The sequence below is a fragment of the Mustelus asterias genome, chromosome 11 (genome assembly GCF_964213995.1).
Source record: "Mustelus asterias chromosome 11, sMusAst1.hap1.1, whole genome shotgun sequence".
In the NCBI taxonomy this organism is placed as follows: Eukaryota; Metazoa; Chordata; class Chondrichthyes; order Carcharhiniformes; family Triakidae; genus Mustelus; species Mustelus asterias.
In genome coordinates, this window is record NC_135811.1 from 71501554 (window position 1) to 71528788 (window position 27235).

Sequence of the window (27235 nt, forward strand, 5' to 3'; positions counted from 1 at the left end):
TAACTATGGCTGTGGCTCCAAGAGCAGGAAGAGCAGGTTAGAGGCTGGGAATCCTGCAATAACTCACATCCCGAGTTCCCAAAGCCTATCCACCATCTACAAGGCACAAGTCAGGAGTGTGATGGAATACTTTCCACTTGCCTGGATGGGTGCAGCTCCAACAACACTCAGGAAGCTTGACATCATCTAGGAGAAAGCAACCCGCTTTATTGGCACCCCATCCACAAAAATCCACTCCCTCCAGCACCAATGAACAGTCGTAGTAGTGTGTACCATCTACAAGATGCACTGCAGCAACTCATCAAGGCTCCTTAGACAGCACCTTCCACACCCACGATGACCACCATCTAAAAGAATAAGGACAGCTTAATTTGCCCTTCTCCAAGGAGAACAGTCCCAACTTCTGCAACTTCCCCACATGACTGAAGATCCTCATCCCTGGAACCATTGTTGTGAATTTTTTCCACACTCTCTCCAATGTATCTTTCCTAAAGTGAAGCACCCAGAACTGGACACAGTATTCCAGCTGAGGCCAAATTAGTCTCTTGGAGCCATAGAACCCCTACAAGTGCAGAGGAGGCCATTTGGCCCATCGTGGTTTGCACTGATCCTCTGAAAGAGCACTCTACCCAGGACCACCGCCCCCGCCCTATCCCAGTAACCCCGCACATTGATTATTGGCCAACCCACTTAACCTGAACATCTTTGGATCAGTGGGAGCACCTGGTTATGTTTATCATAACTTTCTTGTTATTGTGCTTTATTCCCCTATTTACAAAGCCCAGCATCCGATATTATTCATTAACCACTTTCTCAATCTGTCCTGCCACTTTGGATGATTTGCACACCCTTTCACAATTGTACCCTTTATTTTAATTTGTCTCTCTCCATTCTTTCTGTCACTTCTCCACATTAAGTTTCATCTCAGGGGCTTTAACTTTACTCACAAAGCTTGCTATGTGACACTGTAACGAAGGGCCTCACATCCATCACACTGCTCTGGTTATTCTCTTTATTTCCATATCAAAAATCACAAGCATGTTAGTTCAACACAGTTTTCCCGAAACAGATCTGTACTGACTTTCTTTACTTCGGGAAAGTGAACCCTAAATGTACTGAGGATAAACTCTAAGCTGCAGAGGATGTCTGTGCTTGGTTTTCGGTTTGGTCAATACAGTAGGCCATTCAGTCCCTTTAGCTGGTAATATAGAAACAAAAGGAGGCCATTTACCCCTGGAGCCTGATGATTGAGGTCCCAGAAGAAGCAATTCAACTCCTCTTCATATAGGAACAGGAGGAGGAACTCTTTAATCAGGGGTAGCCCCTGAAATTTGTTGATATAGGAATGTTTAAAGTTCTTTTAAAGTTAAAGTTTATTTATTAGTGTCACAAGTAGGCTTATATTCACACTGCAATGAAGTTACTGTGAAAATCCCCGAGTTGCCACACTCTGGCACCTGTTCGGGTACACTGAGGGAGAATTTAGCATGGCCAACGCACCTAACCAGCACGTCTTTCAGACTGTGGGAGGAAATGGGAGCACCCGGAGGAAAGCCACGCAGACACGGGAGAACATGCAGACTCCACACAGATAGTGACCCAAGCCAGGCGCTGATGGCAGCAGTGCTAACCACTGTGCCACAGTGATGCTGGAACAGGAGGACATTCTGCCCATCAATCCTCTGATTGAATCAGATCAGGGCTGGTCTGCAGCTCAGCTCCAGTTATCTGTCTTTGATTGCTATGCATTGATCCATTTATCTGATGAAATTCTGTCAGTGTATCATGTAAAGTTTCTATGCAGCTGGCTGAACAGTTTGAAACTGTGCCTCTCTCTCTTGTCAGGGACTTTCACAAGTGTATCGAACATGTTCAGCTTCTGGGGTGAGAGGAAAGGCAGCCAGTTCTCGGAGTTACACGGACATTCAGTGTCAGCCCACGTGAACCTGGGAACAGCATCCAGCATGGAGGACAGGGCCCGTATTGAGGTGGAATCCAGGTTGGAGATGCTTCATACACAGCTTAACAGGTGAGAACCTCAGACTGAGTTCCAGGGCCAGCACCATCCCAGTGAACACATTAAACCTTGCAAGGTCAGAATAAAGTTTATTTATTAGTATCACAGGTGGGCTTACATTAACACTGCGATTAAGTTACTGTGAAAATTCCCAAGTCGCCACACTCCAGCGCCGGTTTGGGTACACTGAGGGAGAATTTAGCATGGCCAATGCACCTAACCAGTCTTTTGGACTGGGAGGAAACCGGAGCACTTGGAGGAAGCCCACGCAGACATGGGGAGAATGTGCAGATGCCGCACAGTCAGTGACCCAAGCCAGGAATCGAACCCGGGTCCCTGGCGCTGTGAGGCAGCAGTGCTAACCACTGTGCCACCATGCTCCCCTCAATCAGGTGAACGCAGGGACCGTGGTGATAACTCCATGCTACATTCACATCATACTCGTTAGGTGGGATTTTCCGGCTGCGCTCCCCCAAAACCGGAAAATCCCGTCTGAGGTCAACAGACCTTTGCATGGTCTGCCCACCTCCCCCCTGCCCCCCGCAACCCCCCCCCCCCCCCCTACAATTCCCAAGGCGGGACAGGAAAATTCTGCCCATTGTGTATACGTGGCAGAGACTTGAGTGAAAAACAAATTAATTGTGTGTGATCTCTTCCATGGCAGTTTCTTCTCTCTCTGTTTCCCGCTCGATCTATAACATTGTTTCTGGTGCCGACATTAATGCAGCAGAGCTCCAGTGAATCAATAGGAATAACTACAAATACATGACAATACTGTACAATCTGTACCAGTTCCATTACTTTTATTGCCTGCTCAGATCATTGTGAATTTGGGGAACGCAGGAACCACACCAATGTGCTCACCAATATTCATGCGTGTACTCACACTTATATTCACATTTATATACATACTCAAAACTTGTACTCGGTTCATGCTTATTCTCACACCCAGTTTCCCATTCATACCAACACTTGTGCTCACGCAGACTCTCAGCGATAATGTTGCACATAGAACCATAGAAACCATAGAAAATTACAGCTCAGAAACAGGCCTTTTGGCCCTTCCTGTCTGTGCTGAACCATTTTATGCCTAGTCCCACTGACCTGCACTTGGACCATATCCCTCCACACCCCTCTCATCCATGAACCCGTCCAAGTTTTTCTTAAATGTTAAAAGTGACCCCGCATTTACCACTTTATCTGGCAGCTCATTCCACACTCCCACCACACTCTGTGTGAAGAAGCCCCCCCTAATATTCCCTTTAAACTTTTCTCCTTTCACCCTTAACCCATGCCCTCTGGTTTTTTTCTCCCATAGCCTCAGCGGAAAAAGCCTGCTTGCATTCACTCTATCTATACCCATCAAAATCTTATACACCTCTATCAAATCTCCCCTCAATCTTCTACGCTCCAGGGAATAAAGTCCCAACCTATTCAATCTCTCTCTGTAACTCAGCTTCTCAAGTCCCGGCAACATCTTTGTGAACCTTCTCTGCACTCTTTCAATCTTATTTACATCCTTCCTGTAACTAGGTGACCAAAACTGTACACAATACTCCAAATTCGGCCTCACCAATGCCTTATATAACCTTACCATAACACTCCAACTTTTATACTCGATACTCCGATTTATAAAGGCCAATGTACCAAAGGCACTCTTTACGACCCTATCCACCTGTGACGTCACTTTTAGGGAATTCTGTACCTGTATTCCCAGATCCCTCTGTTCAACTGCACTCTTCAGAGTCCTACCATTTACCCTGTACGTTCTTCTTTGGTTTGTCCTTCCAAAGTGCAATATCTCACACTTGTCTGTGTTAAATTCCATTTGCCATTTTTCAGCCCATTTTTCTAGTTGGTCCAAATCCCTCTGCAAGCTTTGAAAACCTTCCTCACTGTCCACTACACCTCCAATCTTTGTATCATCAGCAAACTTGCTGATCCAATTTACCACATTATCATCCAGATCATTGATATAGATGACAAACAACAATGGACCCAACACCGATCCCTGCGGCACACCACTAGTCACAGGCCTCCACTCAGAGAAGCAATCCTCCACAACCACTCTCTGGCTTCTTCCATTGAGCCAGTGTCTTATCCAATTTACTACCTCCCCATGTATACCTAGCGACTGAACCTTCCTAACTAACCTCTCATGAGGGACCTTGTCAAAGGCCATGTGCTTGCACACTCAATACTCTTTCTTACGTTCCTGACACTGACTCACGTGGCTTATTATCTAATTAAGCAAATGCATAAAGCCCCGGACATAAAGCCCAGGTTGAGTCCAAGGTTGTCATAGTCACAGAGGTTTACAGCATGGAAACAGGCCCTTCGGCCCAACTTGTCCATGCCGGCCCTTTTTTTTAAACCACTAAACTAGTTCCAATTGCCCGCCTTTGGCCCATATCCCTCTATACCCATCTTACCCACGTAACTGTCTAAACGCTTTTTAAAAGACAAAATTGTACCCGTCTCAACTACTACCTCTGGCAGCTTGTTCCAGACACTCACCACCCTCTGTGTGAAAAAATTGCCCCTCTGGACACTTTTGTATCTCCCCCCTCTCACCTTAAACCTATGCCCTCTAGTTTTAGACTCCCCTACCTTTGGGAAAATATGTTGACTATCTAGCTGACCTATGCCCCCCATTATTTTATAGACCTCTATAAGATCACCCCTCAGCCACCTACGCTCCAGAGAAAAAAAATTCCCAGTCTATTCAGACTCTCCTTATAACTCAAACCATCTAGTCCCGGTAGCATCCTAGTAAATCTTTCCTGCACTCTTTCTAGCTTAATAATGTCCTTTCTACGAAAGGGTGGCCAGAACTGTATACAGTGCTCCTTCCTAAAGGTGGCTTTAAGTGAATAATTAACAACTTATTTTATTCAACCAACCGGGAACTTTAACTAAACCAGTAACAATTTTGATTAAAGGATGGTTCGACTGAAATGCTGTTCAAATAAAGATAAGGATCATTTAGTACCAAAACAGTAATAACAGAATCTTAGTCACTCTCAAAAAAACTAGATACAACCAGGTCTGGTGGCTTGGAAAAAATTTGGAGGTTCTTCTGTAGTTGTCCGCTGTCTGTAAGCGCTGTCCGATTGGGTACTTTTCACTGGTTGAATGGTGAGTTCTCTTAAGGCATATCTGAAGCTGGCAGAGTTAAGAACTAACTGTTGATCTAACTGCCCTTAACTGCTTCAGCTGATCTGACCCTAGCTCAAGCGATGTTCCTCGATGTTGTGCTGGGTTTGTCATGGAAACACGATGGCACCCACCATCAGCCTATCCACCAGGCCGGGGAAGGAAATAACAGTCAGAAGCCCTCCTCCTGATTGCAACTCAACACTCCTGCTGTAAAGTGCATGTGGCTTGAGCACTGGACAGAGACAGTGCCAGTTAGGGAGTTAATAATAATTTATTCAAGACACTTGCTGGCAGCGTAACTTGCATCAAAAAATTCATCTGTAGACCAAGTAATCAGGTTAAAAACATGTAAACGTGTGATGTAGAAACAAAAATCGACAAATTCAGCATCTAACAGGACATTAAAAGAGGATTGTTGAATTAAAATTATATTAAAATTACAAACCAATGCACCATTCCTACATTACAGGCAATACCAATTTCATCATTTAATATTTAACTGAGGGCCTGAGCTCTGCCCAGATTAGGGCGCCATCAGTAATTTTGTGTCCTACAGCTGATACGGTTAATTTAGTCAAACCTCTACGTTGCCTTTATTACTCTGGGCATGTCAGGGGCAACCAGTTCGAAAACTGGGTTGATTGCTAACTTGGTACAAATATTAATGTTTCTGGTTCTGTCGAGTGCCGAGCTCTGTGGCATGGAAGGCATTGTTGTCCTAAGGGCTCCAGGTTAATCTCAGGGCACGTTTCTGTATTTTGTTGATCTGGATGCTTTGCTAGTGTGCAAGGCCAGGATGCCACATTGCCGCAGCATTATTCAACCGAGGGACAGAGGTCCCAGTCTGGATCAGCGACAGGTAAATGGATGGAGAGTCCGAAAGGGATGCAGGATATGAGAATGGTTTTTATTTAGAATCCTGCCCACTTCAAGTTGGGTTGCCAACTGTGATTAGAAGTATTCCTGGAGGTTTCATCACATGACTTGCTCCAGCTGTTAATCATCGACACGCCCATCTTTGTGACACTCTCTTCCCAAGCCAATTGGAAAGCAAAAAGACTCATTATCCAATTGGATGATGCTTGGCCATCAACCAAACAGCCTTTTACCGATGAAAAGAAATGTTGAAAGAAAATGACCAGAAAATGTTTTTTTTTCCTCCAGGGTGTGTGGGAGATTGATTCCCACAGAATCCAGGACAATCCTGGAGGGTTGGCATCCCTGATATATACATGCAGGATTTTTGCGGCTTTTGCCTCTGCCGGGATGTAATCAGCTTTATGTCAAGGGGCCTGTGCTCATGTTTACTGCTGTCTGGTCACATGGTATAATGTTAGCATTCCCTGTGCTCGCCCAGAGATCAGGAAACCCCAGCCAACAGCATCTCTCCAATATTCCCACAAACCATTGACATCACTCCATTCACTCAGAACGTCAAAAGCTTCCCGAACCTCGCTGATTGCACCCGGGCCCTAACCACAGCCTCTGGCCCCGACCACATCCTCTGGCCCCAACCCGGGCCACACACCCGCCGCCCCCCCCTCCGGTCCCAGCCATACATACACACCCGCCCCCGGTCACACCCCCGGCCTAAATTCCACAATTGTCATATCTTCCAGGTATTCCCGGTATTTGAAGTCAGTAGAGAGAGAGCGGTGTTAACAAGGATGAAGAAAAGAATTGAATCTAATCAAGTGCCTGCTGTTAATGAACCATAACCTTAGCAACGTGTTAATGAATGTATAACCTGAGGACTGAGTCACTGGAACCGTATCCCTAGCAACCAGTGAGTAAGATCATAACCCTAGCTGCCAGGCAAAGCCTTTTCTAATAAAGCGGTGAGGTGACACTTTGAGATAAACAGAGTGAAAGATCATGGTGTTTTAATCAGGAGCATTCATGCTGTGAATGCTGGGATATCGCCACTGCCATCCCGTTCTCTGTCTGCTCTCGATCTGTAGTTAGGAAAATCAAAAGGAAATGTAAACTCTGAGATTCACCTGGACAAGGTGGGGCGTGGGGGGGGGGGTGGGGGTTGACCATGATCATCCATGTTTATCACTCTACAGGAGTGGAAAATAATTGCCAATTGTCAGCAAAGCAGACATTATTGGAGGATCTATCTCTCGGTACTGGCCCTGAGGTCAGGAAGCCCCAGCTAACAACATCTCTGCCATTTTCCCACAGACTGGAGACCAGGATGACAGCCGATATCAACATCATCCTGCAGCTCCTGCAGAGACAGGCAGTGCCGGTATCTGTTCCCCCCGCCTACAGTGCTGTCTCGCCAGCATCCCACCCCATCGATATGTACTCCCCACTCTCAGCAGAATCGAAAGTGTCGCCCTCGGCACAACCGCCGTCTCCACTTTCAGCGTCTCCTCTGGAGGTGAGTCTCATCTTCGTCATTGAATGGAATGAATGTGTCTGCCATTGAAGTTCCGTTTCCTGCTAGCTGATTGGGCAGGAGTAACTAGTCAGGTAGATAAAAGGAGACATGATGCATTACATTCCGATTTCCAAAAGATTTTCAATAAGGTGATACAAAAGTTTAATATGCAAGATGAAAGCTCATGGTATTAGCAAGAATAGAGGATTGCTGAATGGAGAGGAAGCAAAAGGCAAAGAATATTCTCAAGTTGGAAGACTGTAACTAGTGGAATGCCACAAGGATCAGTACTGGGGCCTCAGATGTTTCCATCTATATTAATTAGACAAAAGAGACTGAGCAATGTATCTAGGTTTGCTGATGACACAAAGCTAGGTGGGGGTGTAAATTATGAGGGAGAACAGAGAGGTTGCAAAGAGATATTGACAGTTTAAGTGAGTGGGCACAAGGTGTATAATATGGGAAGTATAAAATTATTAGAATCATTGAGTCATAAGGTTTTACGGCACAGGGAGAGGCCCTTTGGTCCATCACGTCGGTGCCGGCCGTCAAGCACCTATCTATTCCAATCCCATTTTCCAGCACTTGGTCTGTAACCTTGTGTGCTGTGGTATTTCAAATGCTCATCTAAATGCTTTTTGAATGTTGTGAGGGTTCCACCTCTACCACCCTTTCAGTCAGTGAGTTTGAGATTCCCACCACCCTCTGGGTGAAAAAGTCTTTCCTGAAATCCCCTCTAAATCTGCTGCCCCTTACCTTAAATCTATGTCCCCTAATTATTGACTCCTTTATTAAGGAGAAAAGTTTCTTCCTATCTACTCTATGTCTCTCATAATTTTGTACACCTCGATGAGGTTCCCCCCCCCCCCCCACCCCCCCACCACCACCCCCCACCCTTCTCTGCTCTAAGAGAAACAACCCCAGCCTAACCAGCCTCTCTTCATAGCTGAAACACTCCAGCCCAGGCAGCATCCTAGTGAATCTCCTCTGCACCCTCTCCAGTGTAATCACATCCTTCCTATAGTGTGGTGACCAGAACTGCACACAGTGCTCTAGCTGTGGCCTAATGAGTGTTTTATACAGCTCCATCATAACCTCTCTACTCTTATATTCTGTGCCTTGGCTAATCAAGACAAGTATCCCATATGCCTTCTTAACCACCTTATCTCCCTATCTTGCTGCATTCAGGGATATTTGGACCCCAAGGTCCCTCTGGTCCTCTGTACTTCCATTCATTGTGTATTCCCTTGCTTTGTTAGTCCTCCCAAAATGCATCACCTCATACTTTTCAGGGTTCAATTCCATTTGCCACTGTTTTGTCCGTCTGACCAGCCTGTCTATATCATCCTGTCATCTGAGGCTTTTCTCCTCAGTGTTTACCACACCACCAACATTTGTGCCATCTGTGAACTTACTGATCATATCCTCCACATTCACATCCAGATCATTAATGTACTCTACAAGCAACAAGGACCCAGTGCTGATCCCTGTGGTACACCACTGGACACAGGCTTCCAGTCACAAAAACAGCCTTCAACCATCACCCTCTGCACCCTGCCGCTAAGCCAATTTTGGATCGAATTTGGCAAATAGCCCTGGATCCCATGGCTCTTACCTTCTTCATCTGTCTCCCATGCCGAACCTTGTCAAGAGTCTGACTGAAGTCCATGTAGACAATTATCAACTGCACTGCTCTCACCTACACACCTAGTCACCTCTTCAAAAAAATTTCTAATACTTTCTCTACCACTGATGTTAGACACACTGGCCTGTAATTAATTATTTTTTCCTACTTTCCTTCTTGAATAATGGTCCCACATTAGCATCCAGTTCTCTGACACCTCTCCTGTGGCCAGAGAGGATTTAAAAATTAGTGTCAAAGCCCCTGTAATCTCCTCCCTTGTCTCATACAGCAGCCTAGGATACTCTCTGGAAACATGTGGGCGGAACGGTGGCACAGTGGTTAGCACTGCTGCCTCACAGCACCAGGGACCCGGGTTCAATTTCCAGCTTGGGTCACTGCCTGTGCGGAGTCTGCACGTTCTCCCAGAGTCTGGTTTCCTCCCAAAGTCTAAAGATGTGCGGATTAGGTGGATTGGCAATGCTAAATTGCCCCTTAGTGTCAGGGTAAACATATGGGGTTATGGAGATAGGGCCTGGGTGGGATTGTGGTCGGTGTAGACTCGATGTGCCGAATGGCCTTCTTCTGCACTGCACATGATCTCATCTGGGCCTGGGGATTTATCCACTTTTAAGGTCACTAAAACTGCTAACAGCTCCTCCCTCTCCATGCTAATCTGTTCAATTATATCACAGTCCCCTTTCTATACCTACATTGTCCTTCTCCATCGTGAACACAGATGCAAAATACTCATTTAATATCTCACCTACGTCTTTTGGTTCCATGCACAGATTGCCACTTTGGTCCCTAATGTACCCAACTCTTTCCCTAGTTACCTTCTTGCCCTTAATATACTTACAAAATACCTTGGGGTTTGCTTTATTTTGCCCACCAGTGTTTTTTCATGCCCCCTCTTCACTCTCCTAATTTATTTAAGTACCCCCTGCATGTTCTATACGTCCCTAGGGCTCCCACTGTGTCTGCCATAAGCCTCTTTTTTTATCCAATGCTGTATATTTATTGACATCCATGGTTCTCTGGACTTGTTGGTCCCACCTTTTACCTTTACAGATTGGCCCTGTATTCTCTCTATTTCCCTTCTGAATGATTCCCGTTGCTCTAATGTGGATTTTCCTACAAGTAGCTGCTCCCAGTCCACTTTGACCAGATTCTGTCTTATCCTATTAAAATTGGCCTTCCTCAATTTTGAAAACCTTGGGTGGGATTTTATGGCCTCGCTCAAGTGAGACTGGAAATTCCCGCCCGAGGTCAACGGACATTTCTGTTCTCCACCTCTCACCTGCTCCGATTCCATGGTGGGCAGGGAGGTAGAATTCCAGCACTTATTTCCGATCCACCTTTGTCCTTTCCTGTAACCACCTTAAATCTGACCCAGTTATGGTCACTATCACCGAAATGCTCCTCCACTGACACTTCTACCATCTGCCTGGCCTCATCCTCTAAATTAGGTCCTAGACCACCCCTCTATTGTAGGGCTTTCTATGTGCTGGCTCCACAAACTCTCCTGGATGAATTTTAAGAATTTCGCCCCCTCGAAATCTTTCACACTTTGCCTATCCCAATTAATATTGAGGAAGTTGAAATCTCTTGACTATAATTACCCTATTATTTTTACACTTTGCTGAGATTTACCTACATATCTGCTCTTCTATCTCCCTGTTTAGGTTGGGGGGGGGGGGGGGGAGAAAGAGTGGCGGCGGCACTGTAATACAACACTGTACAACATGATTGCCCCCTTTTGTTTTCTAAGTTCCACCCAAATGGCCTCAATTGAGGAGCCTGCCGAGATATCCTCCCCCCTCACTGCAGTAATTGACTCCTTGATCAATATTGTCTCACTGGAAGATTCTATACTCTGAAATATTGAGCTGCCAGTCCTGCCCCTCCCTCAATCATGTCTCTGTGATAGCAATATCACACTCCCATGTGTTAATCAATACCCTCCATTCAAGAGCAAGACTCCTCGCATTAAATCAATGTCATCCAGCCTCGTCATATTCCCTTGTGCCTTAACACGTCCAACTTCACTCTGCCTTCCAGACGGACTTGGTTTCTTTTATATATTTGGCAGTACATTATCCCCTACTCTACCTCCACTCTGTATCCCATTCCCCTCACCAAATTAGTATAAATTCCCACCCCTCCCAACATGAGCAAACCTCCCCACAGAATGTTGGTCCCATTCTCATGGCGGCACGGTAGCACAGTGGTTAGCACTGCTGCTTCACAGCTCCAGGGACCTGGGTTCGATTCCCGGCTTGGGTCACTGTCTGTGTGGAGTTTGCACATTCTCCTCGTGTCTGCGTGGGTTTCCTCCGGGTACTCCGGTTTCCTCCCACAGTCCAAAGATGTGCGGGTTAGGTTGATTGGCTATGCTAAAAATTGCCCTTGGTGTCCTGAGATGCGTAGGTTGGAGGGATTAGTGGGTAAATATGTAGGGATATGGGGGTAGGGCCTGGGTGGGATTGTGGTCGGTGCAGACTCGATGGGCCGAATGGCCTCTTTCTGTACTGTACGGTTTCTATGATTTCGATTCAGATGCAATCCGTCTGGCTTGTACGGATCCCACTCTCCCCAGAAATGGACCCAATGGTCCAGGAAAGCCCTCCCTCCTGCACCATCTCTTCAGCCACACATTCATCTGCTCTATCCCATTCCTATACTCACTAGCACGTGGCACTGGGAGTAATCCAGAGGTTACAACCTTTGAGGTCCTGCTTTTCAGTCTGCTGCCTAGCTCCCTAACATAGAACATAATAGCGCAGTACAGGCCCTTCAGCCGACCAGTGGAACCAATCTTAAGCCCCTCTAATCTACACTATTCCAATATCATCCATATGTTTATCCAATAACCATTTGAATGCTCTTAATGTTGACGAGTCCACTACTGCTGCAGGCAGGGCATTCCACGCCCTTACTACTCTCTGAGTAAAGAACCTACCTCTGACATCTGTCCTATATCTCTCACCCCTCAATTTAAAGCTATTTCCCCTCGTGCTAGCCATCACCATCCGAGGAAAAAGGCTCTCACTATCCACCCTATCTAATCCTCTGATCATCTTGTATGCCTCTATTAAGTCACCTCTTAACCACCTTCTTTCTAACGAAAACAACCTCAAGCCCCTCAGCCTTTCCTCATACGATTTTCCCACCATACCAGGCAACATCCTGGTAAATCTCCTCTGCACCCTTTCCAACACTTCCAAATCTTTCCTATAATGCGGCGACCAGAACTGTACGCAATACTCCAAATGCGGCCGCACCAGAGTTTTGTACAGTTGCAGCATGACCTCCTGGCTCCGAAACTCAATCCCTCTACCAATAAAAGCTAACACACCGTACGCCTTCTTAACAACCCGATCAACCTGGGTGCCAACTTTCAGTTTGCCCGTTAGAATTTTTCAAAAGTCCTTAAACTTGTAAATGTTGATATCCAGGGGGATTTGTGTGCACTCATACAAGGGACACAGAAAGTTGGCAAGCAGGTACAACAAGCAATTAGGAAAGAAAATTATATGTTGACCTTTGTTGTAGAGGGATTGGGGGTACAAGAATTTGCAAGTCTTGCTCCAAATGAACAGGACTTGTGATACCACAGCTGGAATACTATGCATAGTTTTATTCTCCATATCCAAGGAAGGATATACTTGGAGGTGCCATAGCAAAGGTTCACTAGAATAGTTCCTGGGATGAGAGGATTGCCCTATAAGGAAAGGATTACTAAATTGGGCCTGTTCTCCCTGAAGTTTAGAAAAATGAGGTAAAATCATTGCAACATTCAAGAATCTGAAGGGGCTTGACAGGGCAGATACTGAGGATGATTCCCCTAGCTAGGGAATCTAGAACACAGGGACACAGATGTCAAGCATTTGGGACAGAGATGACGAGAAATTTCTTCACTCGAAGACTTGTGACTCTGGAATTTTTGGACTGGGACATGGGGTTAGGGCAGGAAGGGAAGTTTGAAGATCAGCCATAATTATATTGTTTAGTTATTAGTTTCACAAATTGGCTTACATTAATACTGCAATGGAGTTGCTGTGAAATTCCCCTAATCGCCACACTCCGGCACCTGTTCGGGTACATTGAGGGAGAATTTAGCATGGACAATGCACCTAACCAGCCCGTCTTTCAGATTGTGGGAGGAAGCAGGAGCACCCGGAGGAAACTCATGCAGACATAGGGAGAACGTACAAACTCCGCGCACACAATGACCCAAGCAGGGAATCGAACCCGGGTCCCTGGTGCTGTGAGGCAGCAGTGCTAACCACTGTGCCACTTGAATGACATTACTTACCATTGGGTTTTCTCGCAGACCCGTCCTTTGTTTCAGCCACTTTCCCCAGAGCCAGTCCCCCCCTTTTTCTTGTTGGGGGTTGAGTTCATGTTAATCAATGTCTCCCCACCCTCTGCCCCCCGCCCCCCACCCCGCAGGTGCCCCACCCCGCAGAACCTACCTGCAACAAGATTGGAAAAGGGTAACACTTTCTTTTGGTGTGGAAAGTGAGACCATTAAACTGTGTGAACATAATTCGTGTAATCATTCTAATGGAATTGTGTTTCCTTCCCCAGACTCCGTGCTACTCCAAGGGGGAGAAACAACAGGAGAAATCCCAGGAATCCTTGTCTGTTGGAGCTCAGAGGGCAGTGGTTCCTGATCAAACTGTCATCCTCCACCCTCGACCTGGGCACCAAACGTCCCCACCCCTTCGAGCTAATCTTCAGAGACCGGCTGCCTCACCCACTTACTTCAGCCCCTCACGCTTTCCCTCACTCCCTGAGCATTTGGAAAGTTCCAGCACACATACAGACATTAAGCGGCATGTGTCGGACCCAGTCCTCCCAGGCAGTTAGGGCCTCGTCAGGAGTTTGCAGGAACTTTGCCTCGCTCCATCCTCTGATTTTGAGCCACATTGCAGAGATCAGCACTGCCTTGGGGGTCCCACCTGCCCCTCGGTGCGAACGGGAGATTGGGCAGGACTGTGTTACTAAAGCTGCTGCGAGACCACCTCAAACAATATGGTTTGTGTGATTATTAGACGAGGAGAAAATGCAGTAAGCCCAATCCAGCTTATTATTAATTCCATTGCTTGATTTTTAAAGTATTTATTATCAAAACAACAGCCATTCTGTGAAGTCTCAGGATATTTCCAAAAACATTGTGCACACAGGTCTGGTTGTAGATGGGCAACAATTTTCAATGAATGTGAAAGCCAACACCGTTGGGCAGCAGTGGAACAACTGAAGATGGTAATTTGGTGTGTGTGTGTGACCTCTGCAGTACCGGAGTGTGCTGATGCATTGCAAATGGAACCTGTCTCGCCATCTGTGCTGTGGTAAGCTTAACCTACAGGCTGTAACGACTGGCTGACAGTTGTGCACCCTCTGCAGTTAGCTATTCCATTGATGTCACTCGATTATCAGGCAGTGTGCCAAGCCAAATGTCAATCTACTACAATCCATTCAACACTGACCAGAGGTTCTCACCCGAGTGCTAACACAGTAGAATTCCACTCCCAGCATGAGCACATGCTCCAAGTCCTCCCGCAACCTTACACATCATTAAACACCTCAATCCAAAAGGGGGCTGAGCAGTCAAGTGTTTTTCCTGTTCTTCCATATCATAATGGATGATAGTTAGCATTCCCCCCTCTGCACAACGTGGATGTGTCTGGTAGGCAGTGGATGGCATATACACCCTGCATGGTCCTAACTCTCTCCATAGTGCCAGAAGACTCACCTGACCCCAACTCCTGCAGGTTTCAGATTGACAACTGCTGCTCTCATCTTCCACACACCTCTATCTGAGCCTACAGCCCACGGGGTTGTGATATCTGATTGCATAGAAAAATGGGGGCAACGTTCTCATTGGCCAAACAATCTTGCCCTTGGAAAAAAAGATTTGCATTGAGTATATAATAAACAGTAAGCTAATTGGCTGAGCAATGCTGTCATTATTGGAGCATAGTCCAACCAGCATATGCACTGGCTTTAGTGGATATGTTCAGTACACTGGGAGAATACAGTATTGTTGGTAGTGTTGTCTTTTTAATGAAATATTATCCATCTCTCCTCTCAGGTAAACAAAAAAAATCCTCAGACCAGGTCACATTTTCCTTGGTGTCCTGTCCTGACCAAAAATAACCAGCTTAGCTGACTACGTATCTCATTGCAAATTGGCTTGTTTCCATCAATTATAAATACTGTGGTGTGAAGTGAACTGAAACATCCTCCCAGATCTTAATATTTGCATAACTGAATCAGAGCAAGAGCACACAAGCTATTGGAGTTTATCATGCAAGAGCCATATTCTTAACTTTATTTTAGCTATGCTAGATTGACATATCCAGCATTGTGAAGTGTTTCCTTTAAATTTCTTGTTGGGAAATGTAGAGGGAACATGACTGTATCTAACAAAGGGTCATCCAGACTCAAAACATTGGCTCTATTCTTTCCCCACAGATGCTGTCAGACCCACTGAGATTTTCCAGCATTTTCTGTTTTTGTTTCAGATTCCAGCATCTGCAGTATTTTGCTTTTATCTTATATGACTATCCAATTCACACTATACCCAATGCAGACATCGGGATCTTGGGGAAAAAAAGTATTTTCCAGTTCCAACGGTCTTTACAAAGGAGGCAAAAGATAAATCTGTACAAGGAAACCTATTCAGGAAAAGTTAACAATGTGTACAATGTTGTGTTCTATTAGAGGAAGGACAATAACTTCAGCTCTGACAAAGGGTCATCCAGACTCAAAACATCGTCTCTATTCTCCCTCCACAGATGCTGTCAGACCTGCTGAGATTTTACAGCATTTTCTATTTTTGCAACGTCATTTTTGTTAGGTTAGGCTGGAGAAGCTGGGTTTGTTCTCCTTGGATCAAGATTGAGGAATTGTTGAACCAGGTTGGTACAGGACTGAGAGTGTGGATAAGATAAACAAGGGAAAACGGTTCCCATCAGCTGATGGTGCAAGACGTGGGGAACACAGATGAACTGTTTTGGAGCAGGAGATGCAAGAATGTGAGGAAAACTTTTTTAAACAGCGAGTGACAATGATCTGGAACCAGTTGCTCATGAGAGTTGTGGAGCCAGAGACAATGATTTTAAATGGAAATTGCATGAGCAATTGGAGGAAATATACTTGCAGGGCTATGGGGATAGAGCAAGGAAACAGGACTGAGAGCAGCATGGATTCCATGGGCTCCCCTGTGTTATAAGTGGCTCTGACTCATCTGGGATCTCAGGGTACAGGAGATGGACCTGGGTATATATGTGCATAAATCATTGAAGGTGGCAGGATAGGTTGAGAGAAGCTACTAAAGCACACAATATCCTGGGCTTCATGAAGATAGTTTGGGAAGTTGGGACTGTTTTCTTTGAGAAAAGGAAGCTGAGAGGAGATTTGAGACTGTTCCCACTCATGAAAGGATCAAGAACGAGGGGGCACAGATTTAAAGCAATCAGCAAAAGCTAAATTGAGAATTTTTTCATAGTGGTTAGTGTCTGGAATGTACTCTGCCTCTGTGCGGAGGTAGTTCAACTGAAGCATCTGAAAGAATTTCAATCTGTAAAGAAAGAATGTGTATGGTTACAGGGAGAAGGCAGGAGAACGGCACTAGGCAAGTTGTCATTTGGAGCGCTGGTGCAGACACAATGGGCCAAATGGCTGTCTTCTGTGCCGTAACAATTCAGATTTAAAATGACAACCTCAGGTGGTAACGTACCTGGAGACCATGTTGCATTTTCCAATATTGACACAGGAACAATCAACAGTACAAAACTGGCAGATGACTACGATAACACTGACACGCTTCAGTCATTTTATTAAGAAAAAGTGAACATCTTATATATTCCATTGTAAACAAAAACATTCTACAGTTCTAAGAAAGCACTCAGCTATGCATTCATTAATGAACAGAAACTGGACAAAAATCGCACAATATAAATAGGAAAAGTGCCATTTACAAGGTAAATGGACATTCAGAAATTTGAAGACTTTTTAAATTAAAGACAAATTGTTTCTTCAATATAAGATGGATGCTCCTTCCAACATTAAATGCAGTAGCCTTGAAATTACACTTCGGGGCACCAGCCGAAAGTGCTAGGACAAAACTCCTCTGTAAATAGGCGAGGAAACAAAGCCATAGAAACATGTCCAGCTCATATAATTCCAAGGGTGCATTGTGTTTTTAAAAAATCAAAATGTGAGGAATTAAAAAACACACATTCCTGCCTCAGTCTGATATACAGCATCTGAACTAACTACTTAAAAACAATTGGCAGCTACACTCAACCAGCTGCCATGCGACAGGTTTAAAATGAAAGGGGGGGCATATAGTTACACAACATCAAACCTTCAGAAGAGTGTAACACCGGAGATAATGTGTGGACTGAAAGAGGCAACGTGCAAGTTAAGATCTTATACTGACAGCTTCAGGAAGAAAGGATTTAGTTAACCAAATAGAGTGACCATCCCTGCAGTGTGGAACTGGACAGCCCAGTTTGCAGTTGGCCGTCTGTTCAATTGAAGGCTGATGACCGTTAAAAATACAATGCAGCCCACTTCCTTGTCCGAGACAGTGGCTGCTTTATGTACAGGAACCAGACAGATGCACAATTCCTTTTGAAATATATGACCCTACACCCTACCCCAGTCCGTCCCAGAATTAAAACAGGGCAAAAATAAATGTTGGCAGTCTCTAAAACTGAGCTAACCAGCCCCCCCCCCCCCCCCCCCCCGCCCCACTAGGATTTGTGCTTTGTCCTTTCCAAGCAGCATGCACTAATACTTTATACACCTCATTGGAACATACATCTAGAAATACTGTCAATGCAAATAAATTTAGGTTGAGCTACACAAATGAACAAGTCTGGAATCTAATGGCACAGTGGGAGATCAATGGATAACAGCTAAAACATCACCTTTCAAACGCAGAACTCAGTACAGAAGATATCACCATCAGTCACTGATGCTGATTGCCAAAACGCAACAACCACTACACACCAACATAAAGGTGGGACCTGTCAGAATGAAACCAGTGTTCAATGATGGGCATTAACAGCAAGTGTCTCGAGTACACAGTCAATTTTATACATGGTCATCTGGGGCAGCATTCAACTCTGGGGGTTTTCGCTGCTGCTGACATCAAGCTTTGGATTACCTCCTTCCCAACCCAAGGCCCACTTTTCCCACACTGTCCAACATCACTGGCAGCAATGACCTTTCCAGGACCGGGCACAAGTGGCCATTCTTAGGAGCCCACATGGTGAGCACCAACAATCAGTTTCAGACATGAACAACAGGATAACGAACATTAGCAGGATTCCCATGATTACCCCTTTCCAATTCCCAGCATCCACACTGGAATCAGTTAACAGGGCTAATAAGCTTGGATCATACTTACGCCATGTGGATCAGTACCACACACTGGTACCCTGCAGAGTTCTGGATTTCTTCAAGCACGGAGGTCAGCGAACAGATGAAATTAAATGCATGATGCTTCTATTAGCTTCCTCAAGTATCTAAGCAGGATGTCGTTAGCATATCTGAATCAAAAACTATTGCTCAAAATGGCCGCTTGATGCTGGCAGCAAGCAAGAAAGGGTTCAATTAGATCCACACACTCCCTCTTCAATGTGGTGGGTAAAGGAAGCCCTGGTGGCAGATCCTGACCTGAACCCTATGTGTAGCTTTTGCAATTAGCTGATCTTAGTCAGGGCAGCAAGTGCTTCAATTGGGTCCAGTGCCACTGGAGCTAGTAGAGGGCGAGGGAGATTTCGCAAGTTGTCATTGAGCACCCACTCTCAAGTGCTCGCATGAGATAAGCCTCAGTTGCAATGCCTCTTGTGACCAAACAACCTGCTGACACATCCCAATTCAGCTTCAATGATCTCTTGGGTGAGGTACCAGAGGGAGGTTTGTGCCTAACTAACTATAATATGCACAAAAAACAACCAGACTATGCTGACACACTCCAAGTGAAGAAACAACAGATTGATTTTATACATTACACACCTTCCCCGCAGGTGTTGGCTGCAGTTGAATGAGACCATTTCTGCTGTTCACCCGAAGAACTTTCTAAAGCAGCACAACAGCTGAGAGAAGAAATGATACTTAATCCAATAATGTACACTTGCCCAAATTAAATTGTTATCTGCACCAATGATAGGCCTGCATCCAGGGGTTATACAATTGTAAATACCTACACTCTCCACACAACCTAGCACGCAGGGACAGAGAACATAACGCACCTACAATTAAATCCTAGTCAATAAACAATACTTACAGCATCACTGCCTGAAACTCTCATCCGTCCACATTATACTTCAATAGAATCCTAGTGAAGCAGTGATTAAACTGTGAAGTTGTACAAACATGGCTTCAATTAGTGGTGAACCGGAAAGTAAATATGATCTTGTTATCCCTGAAACGGAATCAGGAGTGCAGTATAATCCAGAGAAACCAGCGACACACCCACTCTCCTTCCAACTGTCAGGAAAACATGACAGATTCTTTAACAACATCTAAAAACACATACTATACAAATTGATGATTTAACACACAAACGGGGTGAAATCGTAAGCCCCTAAACCGGTGCTGCTGCAATGATCAGGATCCTGTTTGCAATGCTGCAGATTAGCACATGTATCAAGGTGGGGACAGAGCAATCAACTGGCAATGTATGAAATAGTGTAGATTAAATAAACCCCACAACTTAAAGCTGCAGATCAAATGGCAATGGGTCAGTGATAGAATATAAGCACTCAGTGGTACCATTGCCGGAACCCATCTGTTTGGGGTTTACTGTAACTATTCCTTTGTACTACTCCCTTGAACAGTGTAGGCTTAAAATGATCCAAGCCATGCAGATAGGAATACACACACTCAACAAGCAGGGCTCCAATAAGAAATATTAAGATTTCAAACAGAAAGCTAACTTCGTAATATTTGAATGACTGGGCTTCCTTGTAAGAGTTCCCCAGCTCAGCGTGAAAACTTAACAAACTCCATAAAAGGTCCATGCGCCACTGGGCATTAAAGGTAACCGAGCTGAGAGCAACTGGCAGCGCTTCCCTGCCAGGGGTCAAGAGTAACTGAACCTGGGATCTTGCTAGTCCATCTAATTCATCGCCTAATGCATCAGCAGGGAAAGAACCATCAGAGGAAGAGAAGCTCTGATATACAGAAAACTGTGACCCCCACAATGTTATTAGGCCAGTGATTCCCAACTACATCAGAACTGCAGCTGCCATTCCACAATGCAATGTAATCGGCTTATTTATAATATTGGTACCACCACATTAACAAAAGTACTCAATTAATCATCTCCAAACCCTCTGCCAATGAAAGTAACCATTAGTACTTCATCCCATATATGCCTCTGTCCAGACACATTAAGTTTACAAGGTTACAATCTGCAGTTAATCTCCCTTTTTCAAAACTCATGACTATATATAATGGAAATTTGAGAATGTCACCATTGAAGTGTGCTGATATTGATTGAAGTTAATGGGTTATGGAGTTATTGCATGTTATTCTCGAGTGACAGTAAGAACTCGGTCAGAACAAGAGGTACAATGAATTATAGTCATTGACTGAGGAAAATGTTGCACACATCTGTGCTAAGTGGGTGTAGGGTGTGAGGAGTGGCACCACGTGGTAGTGTCAGGTGAGTAAAGAAGCTAGTTATAAACTGAATAATGAAGGCATTGCAGTCCAATCTAGAGACGCACAACTTTCCCAAGTACGAGTTATGATAGCATGGATACAAGATCTCCTTTTCAACCAATATCTTACCAATTCCCAAAGTGACCCCCAGTCAGAACCCTGACCCGGCAACCAGACATGTTCCAAATGGGATCACTGCTTAGCTCGAATCAGTACTTCACCCTGGCCGATTCCCTTCCTCATCCCAGGGCTTCTCTAGCCAGTGTATGCAACTGAGGTCAGCGAACTCAGCACACACCAGGGCTCTCGGCTGAAACAGGGATGGTCTTGCAGCGGTGATTTTAGCCACTTGTGTCACAGGATGAACTTGGATTGTTTTTAATTTTAAAAACACATTTTCAAAGCAATCAGCTTTTGGCTGCTGGCAACAATCGCAAGCAGAAGGTACAATTTAGGAGTTAACATGTGGTAGGATAAAGACTGTGTAAAAATACTATTTCATATTTGCAAGGCAGAACCAGACTGAAGATGTGATATTATTTACAGTGGAAAAATTCATCACTAAAGATGTGGTATTTTTAGCGCTTAAAGCTCAAGCAAAGGATAAAGACATCAAGAAGCATGTTAGGCCATCACACAGTGGGCACCTTATGCCAAATTAACCAAAAAGGGTTATGTGAATCAACAGGCTCACTCTCGCTCTCACGAACTTGTTTTAAAATGTATTACTCCTCCCAGGATTTCATCCAAAATTGGAGTGCCTCAAAACTGGACAGAGTGGAGACAGAGAATTCAAAGGAATGCAAGCAACATTACTTAACAAGTACTGGGCCAAGTTGACTGAAGCTATTTCAACAGACACTGGGTCTAGGAGCTTCACCACTTCACCTGTATTACTCACTCTCAACACACTGAGAAGCAGGGGCTTTAACATTAACCGGTGTACTTTCAGCAAGAGTGAATCTGCATTGCAGACCTTTCACATTCAGTTTGGTCACTTGGTAACAAAATTAGATAATTCCAATGCACCAGCTGACCAGGAAACCTGACCCTCTTACACAGCATTTAATATGTACGCCAACATGAAAACACAAGTTGTTAAAATACCCAGCAGCTTTACAGTCAATCTCTCTTACAGCACAATTTTTCAACATGGCCTCCCTGAGCACCCACTGGTTACAAACATAAGTGGGTGCAGTTAACGAGAAACGAGGCACTGGGGCAAGGCTGGATTTGGGCAATTAGTTTTAAAAATGAGAAAACTACCACATGGTGGAAGCACTTGAACAACAGTGGGAGGGAGTGCTCCCAGTCAGTTAGGATTGAGGGCACTGTCGTTGACTATCAAAAGCTTCATTGACAAAGAACTGGAAATTAAAACACACCCAAGCCAAATTGGTTTAGCAGAAACCTTTGCCTAGTAAATAACAGTGCCATCACTTGTCGGTATTTGTAACAGTATTACATAATTGTTTATATATTCCAATGTGCAAAACACGTCACAATATTTCAACTTATTAGTTTACTCCCCTCACCAGTGACACATCTATAACCACCAATACAGTAACCATATTCTAGTGAGACCTCTACCCCAGTATTACATTGTGACACATCTGAACCACCAGTACTGTACCCTGGGACAATACAGTTCAAAATGCAAAAATCTAGTTATTTATTTAACACATACATCACTACTGTGAAATTCATAGCTGAATTCCGTGCCCTGGTTATAAGAAACAGCAGATGGTTAAAAGCCCGCTATCCACAATGCCAACACCAGTACACCCACTACAAGAACACAAGCTGAATTCCAACCAACTTCTAATGTGACTCAAGTGTCCTGAATTAAAAGCTTGTGGTTCATTCCCCAGTGTGCTGCGTTCAGCAATGCGTATCCATTCCTGTTACTGATCACTGAATGACCTCCCATTAAAAATCCTATATTTGCCAATTATTTCCCTGAATTAGTGCAGTGTTAAATATACAAGGAGGTGGGGTTGTGGGGGGGGGTCAGTCAATAAACAAAGGTTGAACATGATCAGTTTTACACTCCTCCTCTACCTTGGCTGTCTATACTATGACTGGTGGAGGAGAGGATGACCGGGGTACATGGGAAAGCAAGTCTACTGGGTATGAGTTTTACTCAGTTTTATGCAGAATTTCATTTTTTTCTCACTTGCTGGGAAATACCCAATGTTGAGCATTCTTCCCCGTAATTTGGTCTGTGATATCCCCAGCAAGTACTGGCCAGAAATGAGGTACTTTCCCTTGTCGAACTTATGCTTTCACAGCCAAAGCAATTTTAAAGAGAACTCTGGTGTATAATGTATACTTACGCACAGACATACACGCACACACTCCCAAAACAGACCACATGCTCTACATAGAACATCCTAAAGGAAAGACATTTCACACTCCATCACTCTGCTGCTGGGAGACCCCATTAAACTCACTGAGTTGAATGCTAAGCAAAAACAAAGCCAATTAGTTTTGCACCATCTTCGCCTGGATTACAGAATGCAAGGACTGGACAAATAATGCACACCAATAAAAGCCTAACACAGCCACTAGAACTTAACTGCAGCTATGCTGTGCAGGATTGTTCATTTTTATTGCTTTTCAATTGTACCTCGTCACCGTTTCTTTTCTGTCCATTCCCTTAAACAACATTATATCGCGTTAGTTCCTGCTTCACACCTGCTCCATAGGTTGGAGGGTGGGGTAGTGAGAGGATAGGGACATATAAAGTGAATTGCAGGGACAAAGCAGTGGCAAAGCATAAATGAGTTTCTATTGCCTTAAGATACCACTTCATAATGGAATGGCTTTTGCCCATTTTTAATTCACCCTCTTACTTGAGGGAATGCCACCAATACCAAAATATTCAGGCTCGCCCTCAAACCATTACTTCACCCTCTGCCCTTCACTTCCCTGGGCCTCCCACAACAGGCAGTGTAAAATAACACTGCAAGCAGGGAAAAGCAGCGAGCACAGCTCCCTCAGGTTACAAGCCCCATTTCAGCATAGCTCAGTTTGTATGACACAACCAGTATGAAACCACATCCGGCAATCCAGTTATACTGGAAGTAAATGCCGCAAACGCACCCGGTTTATATCAAAGTACAGCATAGAAACAAACAACTTTAATAGATCAATGGAGGACTGAGTGCCAGGAAGTGGCCAGTTATGGAACTGTAATTCTGGACTTGGATGAACTGGTTGAGATAATTTGTGAGTTTACAGCCGCAATGGTAAGTAATGCCAGCAATGGTCATTGCGCTTTGCCCACTCTGCTGCCCATTCTGTGACTTCATGGTGCTCTCCGTTTCCAATGGTGGGTGCAACATCTTTAAAACCTTTTTCTTAAAGTTTATTAGTCACAAGTAAGGCTTACATTAACACTGCAATGAAGTAAGTGCGAAATTGCCCTAGTCGCCACAGTCCGGTGCTTGTTCGGGCCAATCCACCTAACCAACATGTCTTTCAGAATGTGGGAGGAAACTGGAGCACCTGGAGCAAACCCACACACACAGGGGGAGAACGTACAAACTCCACACAGACAGTGACCCAAGCCAGGAATCGAACCCGGGTCTCATTTACATTACACTGGCCAAGCGACATTGGGCATCTGACCTGGAAAAACACAGAATAACCAAACAAAGAATATCGCATTTTACAGGCCATTTCATAAGCCAGACCCTTGCTATCGACATGACGTTCTGGTGCTAACACTGTCTGCGCACATTCACACTGCTCATAAAGGTGGACGAGGGTGGCGTTTGCTGATGCTGGGTGCAGTCGGGGTGCATTCTCAAAAGGCACTGATCATTGCTGACTGCATCACTCAGCGTTCTCCTCACTGTCTAGATACACTTCAGAGGACCGACGGTAAACTTCACTGCGAACGGATTTTATAGCTTCAAGTTGCGAAGTATTCACTATTAATTTCTGAAAAGACACATTCTCACCTTTCAATCAAGAGGAAAAATATTTCCACACACCTGGCATATAGGATTAGCTCACAGTTGCAGAAGAGCAAGTCCCTTACTGGGGCTACAGTAAAATCACCAGACTGAAGTGGATCAGAGAACAGAACTATTCTGAAACTAGAATTATCCCAGCCGGTATTAGCCCAATTGTAAAATTTAGAGTGTTATTTACAGTGACATTTTAAAAAAGATTGTTGTATGGACATTACTAGCGGTGGAGATAACTGACTGAATAAAAACTTCATCCTTTCCTAGCTGGTTTTAAGTTTTTTTTTAAAGGGGGAGTGGGGCGGGGGGAGAAAATGATCAGGAATCCAAAAAAAAAAACTTACTTTGGACCCAGAAAGGGCCAATTGCACTCTGTATACAATAACACAACACTGAGAATCAGCACAAACATCCTTAACTTTAACTCATTCACACTGCACATACATACAACAGGCCCCCATTCCCCTCCCTCAACTAGTGTAGGTCAACAGGACTACACCCGTAAGATCTCAAGACAGTTATTATAGCAAATTGCTATCCAGTCAGGCTGGGTCGATGCCCACTGGACATTGTTGATTTCTCCTTCTGCTGTGTAGGCCAAGATGGGGTCTTCGATGGCACGTGGCATTTGCTGGATGTCCCAAATAAGTGCCTGATGGTCATCCGCTTTAAACAAAAACACAATTGGTTTAGACCAAAGAGTACAAGGTATCAGCCCTCATTGCAATTAACAGATGACCAGAGCCAGACAATCCTCCAATTGGAAGTGCTTACAGACAAGTGAATCAAGCTTGTGGTTTTCCTTCTCAGTGCAGTTTGATCTAAGATTTACTGCTGCAGGTGTCAGAAAAAGGAGCAGAAAGAGGACTGTCTGCTTTATTATTTTAAATGTTACAGTGGAGTGAGTTATTTTAAGTGTTAAAGTGGAGGGAGTTCCAATCATTTGAATAGCCCATAATTTCTGTCCATCAGGAAGTTCCTGGAATTCAACCAAGGGAACGCAGGAGGTGCTGAGCAGAGGCTAAGCAAAAGCACAGGGTGAAACCATTGCTGGAGGCCACATCAGCCTAGCCCACCTTGAAGTGGAATTCCTAGATACTGAGTAATTGCTGAGAAGCAAGGGCCTCACAATCACTGAATGGAATTCAATAACCACTTCCAGCACACCAAACCCCAGATCGAAAGAAAAACAAAAACTGAACAAATTTCAACACTGTTCAAACCCAACCTTAACTGGTGAGATAAAACCTGGTTCATCTGCTCAGGGTCAATACAGTGGCCACAACATAATTAAGTTCAGGATACAAACTGACCAGGAGAGGGAACAATGTCAGTTAAAGATAGCTGATGAGAGGTTAATGGACAACTTTAACAAGATAACAAAGTGGACTTCATCGAGATGAACTGGAATGTTAATTGGCAAATGACAGTAAATAATGGGAAAGCTTTAAACTCTGCATCAACTGTACAAAACCTCAAGATCCTTATTTTTATTTTAATTTCTCTACTCAGCTAAGAATTAAAAAGGAGTCAAATCTGGGAGCAAGGGGCATATTGATAAAATCAAGACACAAGATTGCGCACGTGCGAGCCGGAGGAGGGATGGGCAAGGGACTGAGGGAGTTCAGATACACAAGTTGATAAAATTGTAAAAGGTGATCCAGAATCCCAGGTTTTATAAATAGGAGCAATGAGCGTCAAGATAAAAGATATCAGTGAACTCGTACGGATCACTGGATAAACCAGTGTCCAGTTTTGGGCACCATACATTACAACAGATGTTAAACACACAGAAAAGATACAAAAAGGTTAACCGTCATTTAAGGGATGAGAAATTTTGGTTTCTAGAGACTGGAGAAATTGTAACGCTGAAACAAGGAAGGATAAAGAGAGATCTGATTGATGCCTTCAAAACAACAAGAGGCTTTGATGATTAAATAGAGATGATATATTTCAAAATCTAAAGTGAATCACTAGTTAGAGGACATACATTTCAGTGCCTCAGCAACGCAACAAGGGAGGATAAGTGAAGGGCTCTGAGAGTATGGAATATCTTAACACATACAGCGATGGGAGCAGAATCCATAATAATTCTAAAAGGGAATTGGAGAAGTAACTGGGAGCAGTCCGAGGGCGGAGCAGAGCAGCACAGTGAGTATAAAACTAACTTACCTCGGTGATCCACGGCCAACTCTTCAGGGAGCAGCAGCACAGAGTATAAAACTAACTTACCTCAGGGATCCATGGCCTAGCCTCTAGGGAGCAGTCAGAGGGTAGAGCAGTACCACAGAGAGAGAGAGAGAGTATATAAACTAACTTACCTCTAGGGAGCAGTCAGAGGGTAGAGCAGTACCACAGAGAGAGAGAGAGAGAGAGTA

At 44.5% G+C, this 27235-nt stretch overlaps 2 protein-coding genes across 2 annotated transcripts in view; one reads left to right on the forward strand and one right to left on the reverse strand.

Annotated features, from left to right (window-relative positions):
- The window catches only part of LOC144500582 (voltage-gated inwardly rectifying potassium channel KCNH6-like), a 137056-nt gene extending 113631 nt beyond the window's left edge, over nt 1-23425 (forward strand). The window contains exons 11-13 of the mRNA XM_078223725.1: nt 1846-2029; nt 7364-7565; nt 13780-23425. Of these exons, the coding sequence (XP_078079851.1) occupies nt 1846-2029; nt 7364-7565; nt 13780-14061 (668 nt within the window). The 3' untranslated portion in view covers nt 14062-23425. The remainder of the gene's footprint in view (nt 1-1845; nt 2030-7363; nt 7566-13779) is intronic.
- The window catches only part of dcaf7 (ddb1 and cul4 associated factor 7), a 44997-nt gene continuing 34773 nt past the window's right edge, over nt 17012-27235 (reverse strand). Inside the window, exon 6 of the mRNA XM_078223726.1 lies at nt 17012-25523. Within this exon, the coding sequence (XP_078079852.1) occupies nt 25351-25523 (173 nt within the window). The 3' untranslated portion in view covers nt 17012-25350. The remainder of the gene's footprint in view (nt 25524-27235) is intronic.